General features: G+C 44.0%; 1 protein-coding gene across 1 annotated transcript in view; it reads left to right on the plus strand.

Annotated features, from left to right (window-relative positions):
- spata17 (spermatogenesis associated 17) overlaps window positions 1-19895 on the plus strand; it is a 90510-nt gene that overhangs the window by 16490 nt on the left and 54125 nt on the right. Inside the window, exon 6 of the mRNA XM_056279332.1 lies at window positions 3656-3776. Coding sequence (XP_056135307.1) covers window positions 3656-3776 — 121 coding nt within the window. The remainder of the gene's footprint in view (window positions 1-3655; window positions 3777-19895) is intronic.

Consider the following 19895-nt stretch of genomic DNA (forward strand, 5'->3'; position numbering starts at 1 on the left):
TTGGTGCCATTAGGTGGGTGGTTATCAGTTTGAAGGAAAGCCCAGAGAATTGCTGGATTAACCAGAGATGGCTTTGTTCTGAAATCACACTCACACGCACACAGAGGACACACACATTTGAAGTTTGCATTGTGCACAACCCTCACAATTAGATTATCTCTTCATTCAAATGCTGTTACAGGGTTTCCACAGTCCTTGAAATCCTGAAAAAGTTAGAATTTGCGGATACTGAAATCTTTCCAAGGTCAAGTCAAGTCAAGTCACTTTTATTTGTATAGGCCACTATCACAAATTAAAAATTTGTGATAGTGGCTTTACAGCAACACAACATCCTGTCCTTAGACCCTCGCATCGGATAAGAAACAACCCCCCCCCCAAAAAAACCCCAAACCTTTAACAGGGTAAAAAAATGGGAAGAAACCTAGAGCAACAGAGGAGTGATCTCTCTCCCAAGACAGACAACGTGCAATGGCTGTTGTGTTTACACAATTTACAGAACACAACATTGAAAGAGGATAACAGAATTAACATGGAATTATACAATTTATGAAGAATATGATGTGCAGGATGCCAAGCAGTGTCCAGACGCCACCAGAACAGCCCAGGACCCAAGTCACGTGACCAGCATCACCATGTAAAAAAACAAAAAACAAAAAAACAAACAAACCCAGGATAACAAAAATTATATGGCTTTATAAGATATATAAAAAGAAAATGTGATGAGGGGAATGCCAAGCAGTATCCAAGTGGCAACCACCATCACCACGGAGACCTGGGAGGAGGACTGACTGCACATGCACACAAGGGAGACTCACATGACACCGTTCACACACAGAAAAAGAGAAAGGAGAAGATATCATTCAGAGAGAGAGAAAAGACATGTGAGAGGAAGGAAGACAACAGTTTGCAATAGTCATTAGTTATAATCAATTAAGTCATCAATTAGTCATAATCTATAAACTATAATCTCATCAGCAGAACAGTGGTTGGTAAATGTATTGAGACAGAAACCGACCCACCATGCAGTACAGGTTGTGAGGCACTCAACTTAAAGGCAACTAATTGTAAGCTAAGGCAAAAAGATGAGTTTTAAGTATGGATTTAAAGGACTCAACAGGATCTGATTGTCTGACAGCAGCAGGTAGGTTATTTCACAAGAACAGGGCCTGATAGGAAAAGGCCCTGCCACCAGCTGACTTCTTTTTAACTTTGGGTACACACAGGAGCCCTGTATTTTGAGAGCGAAGAGCTTGAGATGGAATGTATGGTTTAAGGAGATCAGACAGTTAAATGGGACAAGCCCATTAAGGTTCTATAAGTCAGCAGAAGCACCTTGTATTCTGATCTAACATAGATAGGAAGCCAATGAAGGGAGGCAAGAATTGGTGTAATATGGTCAAATTTCCTAGATTTAGTTAGGCTTCTAACAGCAGCATTCTGAACCATCTGAAGACTCTGAAAACAGAGCATTACAGTAGTCAAGTTTAGATGAAACAAATGCATGTATTAGAGTCTCTGCATCAGCCATGGACAGAAAAGACTGAATTTTAGCTATGTTAGGTAAGTGAAAAAAGGCAGTCTTGGTGATTTCTTTAATCTGCTTATCAACGGAAAGGCTGGGATAACATTTTTTTGGCTGCCACACTTTGTGAAACCACTGAGTTGTCGATTGTTGTTGTTACTTGATCAAATTGGTGTCTGTGACTAGAAGGGCCAATGACCAGCATCTTGCTTTTTTTTCTGAATTTAAAAGCAGAAAGTTAAGCGACATCCAATTTTCACAGTAGCCATTCAGGCCTCTAAATTAGTCATTTGAGTATGATCATCAGCCCTTATAGGCACATACAGTTAAGTGCCATCAGCATAACAATGGAAATTTATTCCATAACTGCGTAATAATTTGGCCAAGAGGTGAAATATAAAGAGAGAAAAGCAGAGGGCCAAGAACTGAGCCCCGAGGTACACCATATTTAACATCAACAAATTTTGATGTAATATTACTATAGCAGACACAATGTGTTCTTCCAGATAAGTAGGGCTTAAGCCAAGAGAGAGCTAAGCCAGAGACACCAAAATCAAAATTTAATCTGTCTAAATAGTACATAGTGATCAATGGTGTCAAAGGCTGCACTGAGTTCCGGCAGTAGAAGCACAGAAGTGGAATCAGAGTCCATAGCTAGTAAAAGATCGTTCACCACTCTGGTCAGAGCAGTTTCAGTGGAGTGACAGGCCCTGAAAACCGATTGAAAAGGTTCATATAGATGGTTTTCTTCTATATGGGTCGGAAGTTGTTGACACACAACTCTCGCTAGTACTTTAGAAAAGAATGGAAGATAAGCAACTTGTCAACAGTAATAAGAGACCCTGGATTGAGGTGCAGACCTTTTAAGTAGAGGCTTAACCACAACTGTCTTAAAACTGCTGGGAACAATGCCAGTAGTAAGTGATAAATTAACAATGTCTAGCACTTTAGTTCCCAGAAAAGGCCAGGGGTCTTTAAATAGTTTTGCTGGTAAGGGGTCAAGAAGGCAAGCAGTTGGTGTAGAAGCTGACACGAACTTACCAAGAGAGATAGTCTCAAAAGCTGTATAACCGGGACTATCAGTGACTCATTGTATAGATATGAATTTGGTAAGACAGGATCTTGCAGGAGTAGCTGGAGTTGAACTAATTTTGTTTCTAATCTCATCAATATTGCAGAAAAAAAATCTGGAAATTCACTGGCCATGAATTGTGAGCAGCTAATAGATGACTGCTTTTTAGTAAGTTTAGATACAGTGTCCAAGAGAAACCTGGGGTTATGTTTAATCTAGAAATTCACTGGCCATGAATTGTGAGCAGCTAATAGATGACTGCTTTTTAGTAAGTTTAGATAGTGTCAAAGAGAAACCTGGGGTTATGTTTATTAATATTGATTAAATGAGAGAGATAAGCTGCTTTTGCAGCAGATAAAGCACTTTTGCTTTTCAATAAACACTCATGCCACAATAGGTAAAGAACTTCCAATTTTGATTTTCACGATTTATGTTTCAGTCTCCTGCGGGCCTGCTAAAGAGCACGTGTCTCATCATTAAACCAGAGTGTAGGCCTCTTTCGTTGCCTTGCTCTGGTAATGATAGGTGCAACTGAATCGAGGAGACTAGAGGGGGCCACATTTAAGTCACTAGTGAAATTTTCAATAGAGTCAGGTCTTGAAAAGTTACAGGGAATGATTTATCTCCCCCAAAAATGTTGGCAAGGTCATGGAAATTGATGTATTTTTGTAAACAGGCATTTGCTTAAACATCCAGCTTTGTTATTGGCAGACTTTTTACAACCTCTGAAATTATTGACCCTATTGCAAAACATGAAAAGATAATGATAATAATGAGGATAATGACAATGTGAATAATAATAATAATAATAATAATAATGATAAAACAGATAATTTACAAAACCATTAAAACAATTAATTGGAATAATAAAACAACTAAATATGAGCAAGACAATAATTTAAATTTTAGCATAGATCCTGACATTGTAATGCAAATTATAGTAATCTAACATCCATGTAACAGGATGTTTTGGGGCAATTTTATCTTCAAAAACACACAGGTACCCTGATGAGAAGGTTGATTGTATTTTCTATATGAGTGTGTGTGTGTGTGTCCTATAGAAATGGGTTAGATGAAGTTGAAGAGCTCCAGAAGATAGAGAGAGAACGTCTGGAGAGGAAGAGAGAGCAGAAAGCCAAGGTCAAACAAGCTCGCCTACATTACCTCCTCAGTACCAAGCAGGTTAGTGTATACACACACACACACACACACACACACACACACACACACACACACACACACACACGCGCAAACATTCACACATTCACTCATGCACACAGATACACAAGAACACAGCTACTAATTTATGTCGTACATCAGACACACACACACATACAGATATTTGGAGCAGTAGACAAGATATTTGAAGTCTAAAGTATTTATAAAGTATAAGAAGTCAGTAAGTGTACCACCACACAAAAACAAACATTTCCCTGCAGAAACATAAAGGGAATGAGAGAGCAGAACTGATTTCGGTGAGTTTCACCAAGTTGGTAAAAGAGTAAAAACACTACCTCCAAATTTTCTTCCTTTCTTTCTTTCTTTCTCACTTTATGGGTGAGCATGGGTATTCAGTCTAGAGATTGTGTGTGTGTGTGTGTGTGTGTGTGTGTGTGTGTGTGTGTGTGTGTGTGTGTGTGTGTGTGTGTGTGTGTGTATATGTGTGTGTGTGTGTGTTTGCGTATTTGTGTGTCGTGTGTCCTCATGGCTCTTATGATGTGCTGAGTGGAGTATTTTAGTACTTCCCCCGGCACAGCTCTGTGTGTGTGTATGTGTGTGTGTATCTCCATGACTCCCCACTGGGAGCATAATGAAGACAAAGCACAGTGGTCACTGTTGATTCAGCAATGCCGCACACCTTTCTTTCTCTCTCTCTTCTCTTTCTATTTCTCTCTCTTTCCCTCTCTCTCCTCTCTCACACACAGTCTCCCACTCCTTTATCCCCATGTGACCAACAGCCAACTATCTGTGGCTGCTATGTCATGTCACCTTAAATGGCAAACACTCCTATATGTTATACACACATCAGTTGCAACATTAAAAAAAAAGAAGGAGAAAGAAATACTTTTGTTGCGGTCTTTAACAAAACAACAAAGTAAGGGAAAATTAATTCAGTTAACTTAAAAACAACCCCTACACTACACCACAGTCCCAAGCACCCCCACACACCCATACGCATAACAGAAACCATATCAGCCCATAACATATAACATATCTACATCTGTAGAACTGGCAGTCCACACAGATGAATGAGATATTTTTCCAACATTGTTAAATGTAACATTATTATACATGTTCTCCAGACATGCAAAGGATATCCCTTTCAACATAGCCAGCAACAATTAGATAGAAGAAAGATAGAAAGAAAGAAAGAAAGAAAGAAAGAAAGAAAGAAAGAAAGAAAGAAAGAAAGAAAGAAAGAAAGAAAGAAAGAAAAAGAAAAAGAAAGAAAAAATAAAGTAAGTAAGAAGTTCTTGGGGAGGGTGCTTTTTTTCTCTCTCTCTCTCTCTCTCTCTCTCTCTCTCTCTCTCTCTCTCTCTCTCTCTCTCTCTCTCTCTCTCTCTCTCTCTCTCTACATATGGCGAGGGACTCTTTCCCTGCATAGTAGTGACCTTGTCAGTATTGAATGGATGGCTCTCCCGCACAGTTCATCCTTCCTCACTTTTCAGACCCTGGCCCACACACACACACACACACACACACACACACACACACACACACACACACACACAGCCTACCAAAAGGCCCCAAGTCTCTCTGACAGAGACAGAGATGGTATGTTGCTGGGGTCAACATCATTGCTCTTCCCCTGGCTAGTTTGGTACTTTTGGGCTTATGTGAATGTGCATGTGTGTATTTGTGTGTCTGTGTCATCTGTAAGTTTGTTTATATTAGGGTATGTTTGTGTGTGTGTTTTTAAGAGTGTGTAGTCGGGTATTCACGGCTGCTGCATTTTGGTGGTCATCAACTACTCCCAAAAAGTAGTCGAGTAGTTGATTAATAATGGGAGATATATTTTTTCACCCAATAACAACGATCAATTCTCATCAATAAGGTCTCAAATACAAACCCTCAAAAAAATACAAGATTGGAGGGTGAAAGTAAAAGAATTATATATTATGGAAAGCATAACTGCAAAATTACAACTAAAAACAGATACATTTTATGTTAAATGGGTCCCTGTCATATCCAACCCCCCAAGGCTGTGTGAAAATATGTGATGTACATGAGTATGACCACCAGCCTTACCTCTCCTGAAATACAGGTCCATATAATGTCTGTTAACATGTCGACCTCTCTATCAATGGTGATGCCACACTTGATTGACAATGAAGAAACTGTTAAATGTGAATATAATTTCTATACCTTGTAATGCCTCTCTATATACGTAATTATATCACAAGCTGTAACTCTATTGTTTTGATTGTATAGACTGAAGTATTGATGATGTAAAATATTGCTGAAATAATAAATAATGACTTCCAAAAAACAAAAAAAAATGTCTCAAATGCAACCAGAAAAGGGTTTACTAATGTAGGCGGGGTCAACCTGGGGGTATACGAAATAGCAGAGTCCTCGATTGGCTCTAACAGGCTGTTTATAAATGAGTCGCAATGTGATTGGACTAAACCCCCAGCAAGCCTGTCCGAGCTGGAAATTGACTGCAGTAACGCAACTGTTTTCTTGCAGGTGTTTCAGTTTAACTAATGACCGTGACTTTCAGCCGAGTGTTTCGATGGTTGTCGTGGTGACGGCAGCTGTTGAAAAGCTTAACAGACAGCTGTTGAAACGCTTAATAGCCTGGCTGCGTAAGATGGCGTCGTTCGACTTCCAACGTACGACTACTTGCACAAGAACTTCCGGTCTGGTTTGTTGAGAGAAGAGACGTCTTTGTTTTACACTTGCTGTTTGCAGAACCATCCTAAAGTCAGGGTCAACGATGTAGATCGCATTGTGAGTGCTTCCTCGGTAGCTCAGACGAGCAAAAAATTAAAGGGGTTTAAGATATATACTTCAAGCTACATCGACAACTACGAGGGTGAGTAACGGAATCATTAGAACTATGCTAGCGCTACCTAGCTAGCTAGCTAACTAACGTTAGCTGGCTGCCTTGCAACTAATGTTACCTTGCTACTTATTTTTTTATTTGGCAGGGGCAATTAAATGAAATGATACAAATGAGACACACCTGGTGTAAAACCAAATGTCCTCACTGGGACCTGCAAATCGCCTCAGGCTGAATTTGGAATGTACCTGGACGGTCTCTAGTTGTTTCTGGAGCACTTCTATTTGTTTCCTTATTGACTCGTTTTGGGCCAGGGCTGACATCCATGTCATTATCAGAGGAGTCCAGAGCTGGCACAGGGGTGACAGCAGGACGCTCCCGGCGTTCCCACACACTTAGCCTGGGTGCGGGTTTGGAGTACTCATTCCACGCAAAGAGTGTGAGGACAGTTCCTTTCTTGAGCCTCTTTAACACACCTGAAACTGGAACAGCGAATTCACCCTGTTTAAAATGCCGACTACACACTTCTGTACTGTTGGTGACGGTAAATGCGTCCCTCCGAATCTTCGCTAGCCACTTAGCTCTTTCCTTACAGTTACTAAGGAATGAATGGAAACTTAATAGAGAATTATAGCGAGCCGAGTTCGCACACCGTGGCACACAACAGTGCTCAGTGGAGCCTGATTCACGGTGTTGATACTTGAACGCCCCCTTTTGCCCAAGATTTCGGACGGAAAAGTTAGCAGCTAACTAATGATTCATTAGGACGTAAGCATCTGGTTGTACGGTCTGAAGTTCTTATGCAAACAGACATTACCCGGAAGTTCCGCAGCGCGACATTTGTGCACCGAGCCTATTATCTTAAATTGAATGTTCAATAGAGTACATATTTGTCTGGTCCTTTTTGCCCTACATTATATAAATTAAATTATGTCGCCAACAAGGAGCATTTACATTTCGTCTGATGAGGAATTTGAAATGATAAAGTTACAGGTTAAATGATTGAATATGTGTCACTTTTCGATTGAGGATAACGGTATAAAATACAGCTGTACTGCCAGCTGCGGTTTGTTTCCTACATTATAAGAAACGTTAAAAGAGGTGAATGGGGAATGGGCATTGCTGAGCACAATTGAACTTGTGTTAATGGTAAACACACATGAGTGTGTATTTAAAATTGATTTAAGTCAAATTATGGCTTTTAGGAGGACACTACGTGTTCTGTTCATATTTTGAACAACTGCCGTCACTAAAGTCACCAGTTAACACGATCACTCGTTAAACTGAAAGACATGGATAGCGGCAGTCTTTCCATCTCTAAATAACTTAAATTGTGTTTATTTAACATGGCATAATGTCAAGTCAAGTCAATTTTATTTGTGTAGCCCATTATCATAAATTACAAATTTGCCTCAGTGGAATTTATAGCAATACAACATCCTGCCATTAGACCCCCACATCGGATAAGGAACAACTCCCTAAAAAAAAAAACTTTAATAGGGAGAAAAATAGGAAGAAACCTCAGGCAGAGCAAGAGGATGGATCTCTCTCCCAATACAGATAGACGTGCAATGGATGTTGTGCGTAAACAATATAAAGAATACAACATTGAAAGAGGATAACAGAACTATAATGGAATTATAAAATATATGAAGAATATGATGAGGAGGGTGCCAAGCAGTGTCCAGATGTCACTGGAGCAGCTCAGGACCTAAGCCACGCAACCAGCATCATCATGTAAACCTTACAGAAGGATAGACTCCACATGCACACTAGAGAGAGTCACACCACACCATTCACATACGTGGGAGAAGAGACAAAAAAAAAAGTAACACCGAGACTTGGTTGCCACACTGTGAAATCACAGAGTCGTCGATTGTTATTGTTACTTGATCAAATTGGTGTCTGTGTTTAGCAGGGCCAAGGACCAGCATCTCAGTTTTATCCGAATGTAAGAACCGGAACTGGCATCCAATTTTTCACCGCAGCCAAGCAGGCCTCTAAATGAGTCATTTGAGTATGATCATCAGCCCTTATAGGAACATACAGCTGAGTATCATCTGCATAACAATGGAAATTTATTCCATGACTGTGTATAATTTGGCCAAGAGGTTAAATATAGAGAGAAAAGTAGAGGGCCAAGAACCGAGCCCTGAGCTATGCCATATTTAACATCAGATCATTTTGATGTAGTATTATTATAGTGGCGGCATGGTGGCGCAGTGGTTAGCGTGGTCGCCTCACAGTAAGAAGATCCTGGGTTTGGGTATTCCAACCTTGGGGGTTGTCACGGGTCATCCTCTGTGTGGAGTAGGTCAGGTGAATCGGCCGTACTAAATTGCCCCTAGGTGTGTGTGTGTGTGTGTGTGTGTGTGTGTGTGTGTGTGTGTGTGTGTGTGATGGCCTGGCAGCCTGTCTAGGGTGTCTCCCCGCTTGCCGCCCAATCAATGCTGGGATAGGCTCCAGCATCCCCGCGACCCTGAGATCAGGATAAGGGTTTGGATAATGGATGGATGGCTATTATTATAGCAGACACAATGTGTTCTTCCAGATAAGTAGGATTTAAGCCAAGCAAGAGCTAAGCCAGAGACACCAAAATTAAAATTTAATCTGTCTTTATAGTACACAGTGATCAGTGGTGTCAAAGGCTGCACTGAGGTCCAGAAGTAGAAGCACAGAGGTGGAATCAGAGTCCATAGCTAGTAGAAGATCATTCACCACTCTAGTCAGAGCAGTTTCAGTGGAGTGACAGGCCATGAAAGCTGATTGTTCTGCCCCAACAAAGGTAACTTGGTGTGTTTAAGTTGTTTCTCTTGTGTAGTAGTACCACCCTGTGGTAGTTCATGTACAAGGTCGTTTCTTGCTTGTTTAATTCCTGTGTGAGGCGGACTTCAGCAACCAGACTTCCGGAAGTAAACTCATGGTTTTCAATGCGCAACACCATCGTCATCAGCTCTTCAGTTAAACCCTGTTCTTCTATATTCTGCTAGCTAAAGCAACGTCTGTAAGTACAGTTCATCTGACAATGTATGTTAATATAACCAGCAGGATAATTTGTGTCCAAATATATATTTTACGGTAGCTGTAGCCCTATATGGCTAGGCTAGGCTAGCTCTGCATTTCTATGCTATCTGCCTAGCTACTTACCGTAACTTGTTCTATGTTTATCATTTAATACTGTTTTCATAATTCTGATACCCTGTCTGTGTCGTGCTTGCAGTTTCACAAGAGTCTCAGTAAACTTCATGAAAATCGATACCCTTGCCATGGAGTTTTCTTGGGAGTGTTAATCTGTTTGGATATTTAGCGTCATCAGCTACCAAGGCTTACACAGTGAAAAGACTGCAACATGGCCAGCAGTGGAGATGAGGACAGCCATCCTGCGGAGCTACGCAATTCTTAGAACTAAGTGGCTAGCACAAAGACATTCAGAGAGTCTTAACGTCAGCTTAACTCTCTTTCTGATATTAAAGACACATTAAGTCATAATTGAAGAAACTGATAACACAAACAAAAGAAATGAAGATAATTGCTCTAAGCTCATGGGCATCTAGTTCATCATTCAGCTCAAAGGCTAACTTAGCAGTTGCCATGGCGAGAGCAAAAGCTGTTTCAGCGCAAGCTAGAGCAGCACATTCTAGAAAAGAAATTGAATTAAAGGTTGCGCGGGCACATATTCAAGCCTCATTTGATGCATTAAATGATAAAAAGAAAGGGATGCTGCCATAGCAGAGGCAAATGCATTAGAGGCTGGTTTATTAGACCTGGGTTTTGAAGTACGCAGCAAGGCCTCCAGCTTGGCACTGCAAAATAGTCAGTATAAAAAGTGACAACGTTATGCCAACATTAACCCGCTCACACAATATCAGCCAAACGCAAGCTGCTGCTTCTGTCTACACTACTCATTACACATCCCAGATTCCTTGGCACAGTTGAGCACCACCACAACAGAATATTAATCAGCAGCCCCCGTTTCATATGAATTAGCCTGCTCACAGAGCACCCTATGGAGCTAGTTATGACCACTCTCAAACCACCAACGACCTCGCTAAATACCTCACCCGCAATTACCTGGTGACTTCAGGACTCATCGCATATAATGATCAACCAAAGAACTACTGGGCTTGGAAAACCCCATTTCAAAGTGCTACTGCTGACTTAGACCTGTCTGCTGGAGAAGAACTTGACTTGTTAACCAAGTGTCTAGGAAAAGAGTCGGCAGAACAGGTGAGAAGAATCAAAGCAGTTAACATCAAACATCCGCCTACTGGACTGAGGATGGCATGGGAGCAGCTCAACGAAACAGCTCACCTGAGGTCATCAAACTGGCTCTCAAGCTGGAAAGCTTCCTTAAGGTTACAGTGAAATATCCATGGAGACTCCGGGATCTAGTAGACCTACTGTCAGAGTTGGAAGCTGCAAAGCAAGATGGCTATCTCCCAGACCTGTCATACTTGGACACCTCCAGAGGGGTTAATCCAATCATTGAGAAGCTCCCACATAACATTCAAATACACATTGGGTCAAAGAATAAGCATGAACATTATGTCAGTTTTCTTCCTTTCTCCGTGCTTTCAGGCTTCATTCGGACAGAGGCAAAGGCCTGCACAGATCCTAGATTTAACCTCTTCATGCAAAGTTCAACAGAGAGAAAGAACAAGTGGAAGAGGCCTGTGAAGATGCCTGTATATGTTCATAAGACACAAGTTTCTTCAGTAGACAAACATGAGACTAAAGAAGATAAGAAATCAACAGATCCAAACAAACACTGCCCCATATATAAAAAAAACCTCATCCTCTGAAGAAATGTAGAGGCTTTAGGGAAAAGAGTTTAGAAGAACACAAACGGCTCTTAAAAGAACACCTGATTTGCTTCCAATGTTGCTCCTCCACTGAGCATCTTGCCAGGAAGTGCTTAGCCGAGATCAAATGCGCGGAATGCGAGAGCAATAATCACGTGACGGTGCTTCACCCAGGACCAGCTACCTGGAAATCTAAGTCATCCCCTCCCGCTTCGGAGCATGGCGAGGAGGAGGACAAAGCAGATGCCCAGAGGTCACTTCAAGATACACACAAGTGTGTGGTAAAGGACTTAGCATGAGAGCATGCTCCAAGAAATGTCTCATCAGTGTGTATCCAACTGGACGCAGAGAGGAGTCCAAGAAAATGTATGCAATACTAGATGAGCAGAGCAACCGCTCTCTTGCATGGTCCGAGTTCTTCAATGTCTTCAAAATCTCAGGGCACTCCTACCCATACTCGCTGAAGACATGTGCTGGACTTAAAGAGACTGCGGGGAGAAGAGCTTGTGTTTACACTGTGGAGTCAGCAGACAAGAAGCTACGTTTTCCTCTACTTGCACTCCTCGAGTGCAACCAAATCCCTAACAACTGCTCGGAGATACCTACCCCAGACGCAGTCCGCCATCATGCTCAGTTGAAGCACATTGCTGACGAAATACCACTCCTCGATCCGGACACCGACATACTCTCCTACTGGGCCGAGATGTCCTGAGGGTACACAAGGTTCGTGAGCAGGTTAGTGGTTCAAACAGTGCACCGTTCGCTCAAAGGCTGGATCTGGGATGGGTTGTCATTGGTGATGTATCCCTTGGAGGTGCCCACAGACCACTACAGGTGAGCAGCTACAAAACATCCATCCTAGAGAATGGTTGTGCAAGCCATCTTCAGCTGTGCAAAAGTCAAATTAAAGTGAAGGAGGTGTTTTAGCCAAGCACCTAAACACCAACATCATCCAGCGCTAACCTCCACATACAGCTCAACGATGCTTTTTGGAGACAGCCTGGGTCAAACCATCTCCATTCATACTGCTGACATTACATTACAGTAATTTAGCCGACGCTTTTATCCAATGCGACTTACAATAAGTGCATTTAACATAGAAATCAGGAGAACTACAAGTCATCAGAGTTCATAAGTGCATCTTCTCTCTAAACGAGCATCTAAGAGCAAAACCAGTGTTAAAGTAAAAGTGCAAGGAAGATTTTTTTTTGAGTGAATACAGTAAGTTCTAAGAGCAACTAACAGGGTAGTAGTTCTTGAAGAGGTGAGTTTTCAACCTGCGCCGAAAGATGGGCAGCGACTCTGCTGTCCTGACATCAGTGGGGAATTCATTCCACCACTGTGGGGCCAGGACAGAAAAGAGCCGCAACCAGGTCGATCAGCAGCAGGACCTCTGAGCGACGGGGCAACCAGGCGTCCTGAGGCAGCAGAGCGAAGTGGTCGGGCAGGGGTGTAGGGCTTGACTATGGCCTAGAGATAGGAAGGAGCTGTTCCTTTCACTGCCCTGTAGGCTAGCACCAGAGTCTTAAACTGGATGCGAGCAGCTACTGCGAGCGAGTGTAGGGACATGAGAAGGGGAGTTGTGTGGGAGAACACCAGACGAGCTGCAGCTTTCTGAACAAGCTCCAGAGGACTGATGGCCGACGCCGGGGCGCCAGCAAGGAGGGAGTTGCCGTAGTCCAGCTGGGACATGACCAGAGCCTGGATGAGCACCTGTGCCGTCTCGTCGGTGAGGAATGGACAAATCCTCCTGATGTTATAGAGGAGAAATCTGCAGGAGCGAGCAACTGATGCAACATTTGCAGCAAATGACAGTTGGTCATCCAGGATCCCACCCAGATTCCTCGCTGTCTGAGTTGGCGTCACCACAGTGTTGTCAATGGTGATGGCCAGGTCTTGGTGTGGGCAACCTTTCCCTGGGAGGAACATTGGCTTGGTCTTGTCCAGATTGAGCTTCAATCTGGACAGGACATAGCTGACAATCAAAAACTTGCACCACCAATGGAAGACATGAGATTTCTTCAGATTCTGGAGGCTGAGTTCCACCAGGACAGCTCCAACAGCTGGGCCAGACCTTTACCTTTCGAGTCACCAAGACCACGGCTGCCTAACAATAGAAAGCAAGCATATGACCATCTTGTGTCACTCCGGCGCACATTGGAAAAACGCGACCGCAGGTGAAGACCCATTTCCTAGAGTTCATGGAGAACATGCTCAACAGAGGACACGCAGAGGTCACACCGCCCCTGCAACAAGATCAAGAGTGCTGGTATCTGCCCGTGTTCGGTGTGTGCCATCCCAGAAAGCCGGATAAGTTTTGAGTGGTCTTTGACTCCAGCACTTCACATGAAGGGGTGTTCACTTAACAATGTCCTGCTCACAGGCCCTGACCTTAACAACAGCCTGATAGACGTGCTCATGAGGTTTAGAAAGGAACGAGTAGCCATCACTGCTGACGTTGAACACGTTTTATTATTTTATGGTAAAGGAAGACCGTAGGGACTTCCTTCATTTCCTATGGTATAAGAACAATGACCTGCGATGTTGTGGATTACAGGATGCGGGTCCATCTCTTCGGGAATAGTTCCTCCCCTGCTGTGGCCATGTTTGGTTTGCGAAGAGCAGCTGAAGAAGCAGAGGCTGACTATGGCAGCTATCTGCCTAGATACTTACCGTAACGTGTCTATGTTTATTGTTTAATACTGTTTTCATAATTCTGATACCCTGTCTGTATCGTGCATGCAGTTTCACCAGATTCTCGGTAAACTTAATGAAAATCGATACCCTTGCTGTGGAGTTTTCTTGGGAGTGTTTATCTGGTTGGATAGTTAGTGTCATTGGCAAACGAGGCCTACACACTGATTGAAAAGTTTCATATAGATAGTTTTCTTCTATATGGGCCGAAAGTTGTGGACACACAACTCTCTCTAGTACTTTAGAAAAGAATGGAAGATTAGAGACTGGTTGACAGTTAAGAGACCCTGGATTGAGGTGTGCTTTTTTAATGAGAGATTTGACCACAGCTGTCTTAAAACTGCTGGGAACAGTGCCAGTAGTAAGTGATAAATTAACAGTGTCTAGTATTGTAGTAGGTCCCAGGAAAGACCAGAGGTCTTTAAATAGTTTTTCTGGTTAAGGGTCAGGTAGGCAAGTAGTTGGTTTAGAAGCTGACATGAGCTTAGTCAAAGTATCAAGAGAGATAGTCTCAAAAGCTGTAATAATGGGGACTATCAGTGAGTCGTTGTATAGATATGAATTTGGTGTGTGTGTGTTAGCACACAGAGCGTGTGTGACACGTCAGTGCAGTTGTACTGGGGTAGTAGTGCTTGTAGTTGGTGCATGCTGCTTCTGCTTGCTACTTTCTGCTTTCAGCTACTGTTGCCAGCTAGCCCTCTTGTAGGGGATGAAAAGAGGAGCCAAGTGCGTACGTCTCCTCCTGCTGGTACATAGCCTCTCTGTCACCAAGACTCCTGCAGTGCCTCCTCATGGCCACACACGGTAACTGGGTACGTTGCAGTCCCAGGCCAAACTGTAGGGGATCTCGGAGCAGCAGTGGGCCCCAGAGAGAAGATGTGCAGGCCCAACGGTGTGTGGACACACCCTGGAGTCTCTCAACCACTGCCCCAGCTATGGGCTAATAACAACCAAGTCTTCAACGGTGGCGAGGGCAGAAGATGGTGGCTATGAGGAGCATCACAATGGCTGCAAAGGTGAAAGAAAGCTGCAGCAAAGAGGGGCCTCCAGTTGTCTTGGTCTCCATGCCACTGGATCCTGGCCTTTCTATGCCAAGGACTGTGTCGAGGCTGCCTGTGCAGCCTCCCCACATTAAAAGATTCCATGCACAGGTGTCCTCCCGAAAGGGAATCAGACTGTTGAACATCCCGGACAAAGTCCTGTGGCGATCAGGAAGTGGTGACGGGGGCAGGACCGTGAAGTCTAGCAGCTCCTTGCCACAACCTGACACACAGGCAGTAGGTGTCTAATTCATTTGATAAGCTCTTGGGCTGAGGCAGAAAGAGCTGCACCCATGACTGAGCAGCCCTATTTAGGATCCACTCTGTTCACCCCAATAGGGGAAGAGGCTGGAAAAGGTGCCCTAAACATAGCCTGCCTCGAAAACACATGTCTGGGCTACCGCACCCAGAGGGATCACCACTAAGCAGTCAGAAACATAAACAGAAGCAAACTTATATTAGAACCTGCAATGTGTGGACCCTCATGGACAATCAACACAGTGATCGACCCGAAATGTGAACTGCCATCATCGACAGGGAGCTAAGGAGATTTCGGATCGATATTGCAGCACTCTCCAAAACCTGACTGGCTGATGAAGGGCAGTTGAAGGAGGAAAAAGGCGGATACACTTTCTTCTGGAAAGGAAAACCTGCTGATGAGCCAAGGATCTATGGCGTGGGTTTTGCTATTAAGAATAGCCTAATCAACCACCTGTCCGAACTCCCTGTGGGCATCAATGAACGCCTAATGTCCATATGCCTGACGCTTGCAGACGGCCAAAAGGCCACTGTTGTTAGTGCCTATGCTCCAACACTTGATGCACAGGATGAAGTTAAGGAGGCCTTCTGTGCTGATCTGGACAACATCTTAGCCAAAGTCCCCAAGGAGGACAAGCTAATTCTGCTTGGAGATTTCAATGCCAGGGTGGGACGAAACCACAATCTATGGAAAGGCACAATAGGGAAGGAAGGAGTTGGCATCACAAACTCCAACAGCATATTACTGCTATCAAAGTCCTCAGAACACAGCCTGGTCATCACCAACACACTTTTCCACCAAAAGAATAAACTCAAAACATCTTGGATGCATCCTCGCTCTAAGCTCTGGCACCTCATCGATTACGTAGTCGTCTGCGCCAAAGACCACCATGATGTATTCAACACCAGAGCGATGACCAGTGTGGATGACTGCTGGACAGAACACCACCTCATCTGCTCAATCATGTCCATCAGTCTTGCGTGGAAAAGAAGGGTGCAAAAAAGGCAGTGCCAGCCAAAGCTCAACATCGAATGGCTGGGTGACACCACCTTTTGAGAACAGCTCCAGGTTACTCTCAGCACTGCTGTGCCCAAGCAATACTCAGAAGATATTGAAACACACTGGGGCCTGCTTAATTCTATTACCATGGACTCCTGCAAAAGCACCCTTGGCTACAAACCCGAAAACGTCAAGACTGGTACGATGAGAGTGACAACGAAATCCAAGAGCTCATTGACATCAAGCGGCAAACCTTCATTGCCTGACAAAACGACATCAACTGCAAGGCTAAAAGAGTAGCCCATGCCAAAGCAAAGGCAGCTGTTCAATCTCAGGTTAGGCAACTGAAGAACCAGTGGTAGACAAGGAAGGCTCTGGAGATCCAGCAACTTGCTGACTGTGGGGATACCAGAGGTTTCTTTGATGCCACAAGAGTGGTATATGGCCCCAGCCACCGTTGCCTAGCCCCCTTTCGCTCCAAAGATGGGCTAATGATGCTGAAAGATAATAAGTCAATGACCAACAGATGGAAAGGCATTATGAGGAGCTACTGACCACGGACACGACTCCTGAGATGGAGACCCTTGACCAACTCCCTCAACAACCCATCACCGAGAATATGGGAGCACCACCCAGTTGGAACGAGGTGCAGGATACCATAAGGAAGATGAAGAACAACAAGGCCACTGGATCTGACTTGCATCCCAGCAGAAATCCTGAAGGATGGTGGGGCTGTTCTCCTTAGTCACATCCATGCCCTGCTCCTCAAAATATGGGAAAAGGAGGAAATCTTTGCACAACTTAAGGATGCCCTCATTGTCTCCATCTTTAAGACGGGAGACAAGGCGGACTGCGGAAATTACCATGGCATTTCCCTCCTGTCCACCACTGGGAAAACTCTCACTCTCCCAACTTTGGCTAATAGTAATACTCCCCCCCCTGTCAGAAAACATTCCCCTCTGAGTCTCAGAGTGGATTTCCCCCAATTAGAGGTACCATGGACATGATTTTCATTGCTCGCCAACTACAACTGCAATCAGCCACTATACATGGCTTTCATAGACCTTACCAGAGCCTTTGACTCTGTGAACCATCAGGCTCTCTGGCTGGTTCTGGCAAACATTGGCTGCCCGGACAAATACATCCGAATACTGAGATTACTGCATGACAATATGTCAGCCACAGTACTCAGTGGCAGTGGAGATGAAACGGAACCCTTCAGGGTTCACACTGGAGTCAAGCAGGGCTGTGTCATTGCTCCTACCCTGTTCTCCATTTTCATTTCTGCTATCCTCCATCTTACGGGTAAACACCTGCCTCAAGGAGTCAGAATCATGTACAGAACCGACGGACAACTGCTGAACATCAGCAGATTCAGGGCTAAAAGCAGAACCACCACCATATCCATCATGGAGCTGCAGTATGTTGACAACAATGCCCTCATGGCCCACTCAGAAGAGGATCTACTGTGTATTCTGGATGCTTTTGCCAAGGCATACAAGCAGCTTGGTCTGGCCCTTAACATAAAAAAGACCCAGATCCTCTACCAGCCACCACCCAACACAAATAACCCCGCTCCTCCCCAAACTATCTCTGTTGACAAAACCAGACTGGAAAATGTGGACCACTTTACGTATCTTGGAAGCCTCCTGGTCTACAGAGTGGTAATGTTGCCCACCCTACTGTATGGGTCAGAATCCTGGACCACATACAGCAGACACCTGAATGCACTAGAGGCACATCATTAGAGGTGCCTCCGAAAAATCCTCAAGATCACCTGGGAAGATAGACGCACCAACACCAGCGTCCTGGAGAAGGCTAACATTCATGCTATCACTGCCACAATCGCCCAACACCATCTCAGATGGACTGGCCATGTCATCCATATGCCTGACTCTCGCCTTCCAAAACAAGTCCTATACTCCCAGCCTCTCACAGGACAACGTGCCCCGGGAGGTCAAAAGAAAAGGTATAAGGATAACATCAAAGCGAACATCAAAAAATGCCACATAGTCCCTAAGACCTGGGAGGACACAGCAACCAACAGGAAGACCTGGAGAAAACTTGTCTGGGACGGTGCTGCACTATATAACAACGATCTCCGCCGTGCTACAGAAGACAAACGCAGACTCAGAAAGGAGGGAGTTTCCACCAAAAAGGCCCAGACCAATCCCACGACTACCACCACCCACCCCTGCCCACACTGCACCAAAATATGCAACTCCAGGATCGGCCTCTTCGCCCACCTGAAGACCCACGAGGACCAAGGAGGAGGACAGTCATACTCGACCCCGAGTAACTGCTGATGATGAGATATGAATTTGGTAAAACAGGATTTGCAGGAGTATCTGGAGTTGAAAAACTAATTTTGTTTCTGATCTCATCAACCTTATTGCAGAAAAAGTCCAGAAACTCATGGGCCATGAATGGTGAGCAGCTAATAGACAGCTGCTTTTTAGTAAATTTAGATACAGTGTCAAAGAGAAATCTGGGGTTATGTTTATTAATATTGATTACGCGAGAGAGATAAAGCGTACTTGTATTTCAATAAACACTCATTCCAAGATAGGTAAAAAACTTCCAATTTTGATTTTCACCATTTATGTTCAGTCTCCTTCAGGCCTGCTTAACAGCACGTCTTGTCATTAAACCAGGGTGTAGGCCTCTGTAGTCGCCTAGCTCTTGTAGTGAGAGGTGCAACTGAATCGAGGAGACTGGAGAGGGCCACATTTAAGTCACTAGTGAGATTTTCAACCGAGTCAGTCTCTATAGTGAAAGGAGCCAAGACTTCAGGCAGCTGCTGACCAAATGCAGCTACAGTGGACTGACCAATGTGGCGAGTGGCAATTACATCTGCTCTGACACTAACAGGACAGACCAATAATGCTTCAAATTTGATGAGAAAATGATCTGACACAGAAGATGTATTCGGCAAGACATTCAGATCAGAAAAAGCTATCCCTTTATCAAAGAAGGTTGAATCAGTCCATCTGGATACAACGTTTTTTGACACACGTTTCATCACCCCTCTAAGTGACCTCTTCAGTCTAATCCGACTGCAGATATCTCCCCCCTTATAAACAATACAGTTACATAACAACTGAAACCAATGACCAGTTTCATATGCAAATATGGGCATGACCATTAACTACAGTTTCGATTGTCATTTGTACTATTCACATAAGATTTGGGAATGTTTGCAATCACAGCATTGTAAGATAGCAACTGCAACAGATGTACTCTTAGCCCCCCCCCCCAGTTCAGGGATGGTTATTCTCTTTACATAGATGACTTCTTTGACTCCCCGTTCAAACCAGCGTTCCTCCCTAACAAGGATGTGCACATCTTCATCCTTGAAAGACTGGCCACTGGCCTGTAGATGGGTGTAGACTGTGGAGTCCTGGCCTGACGTGGCAGCTCACCTGTGTTGTGCCATTCTCTTGGCCACTATCTGTTTAGTTTCCCCAATGTACAAGTCACGGCAATCCTCTTGGCACTTAA

The sequence above is a fragment of the Lampris incognitus genome, chromosome 4 (assembly GCF_029633865.1).
Source record: "Lampris incognitus isolate fLamInc1 chromosome 4, fLamInc1.hap2, whole genome shotgun sequence".
Taxonomy (NCBI): Eukaryota; Metazoa; Chordata; class Actinopteri; order Lampriformes; family Lampridae; genus Lampris; species Lampris incognitus.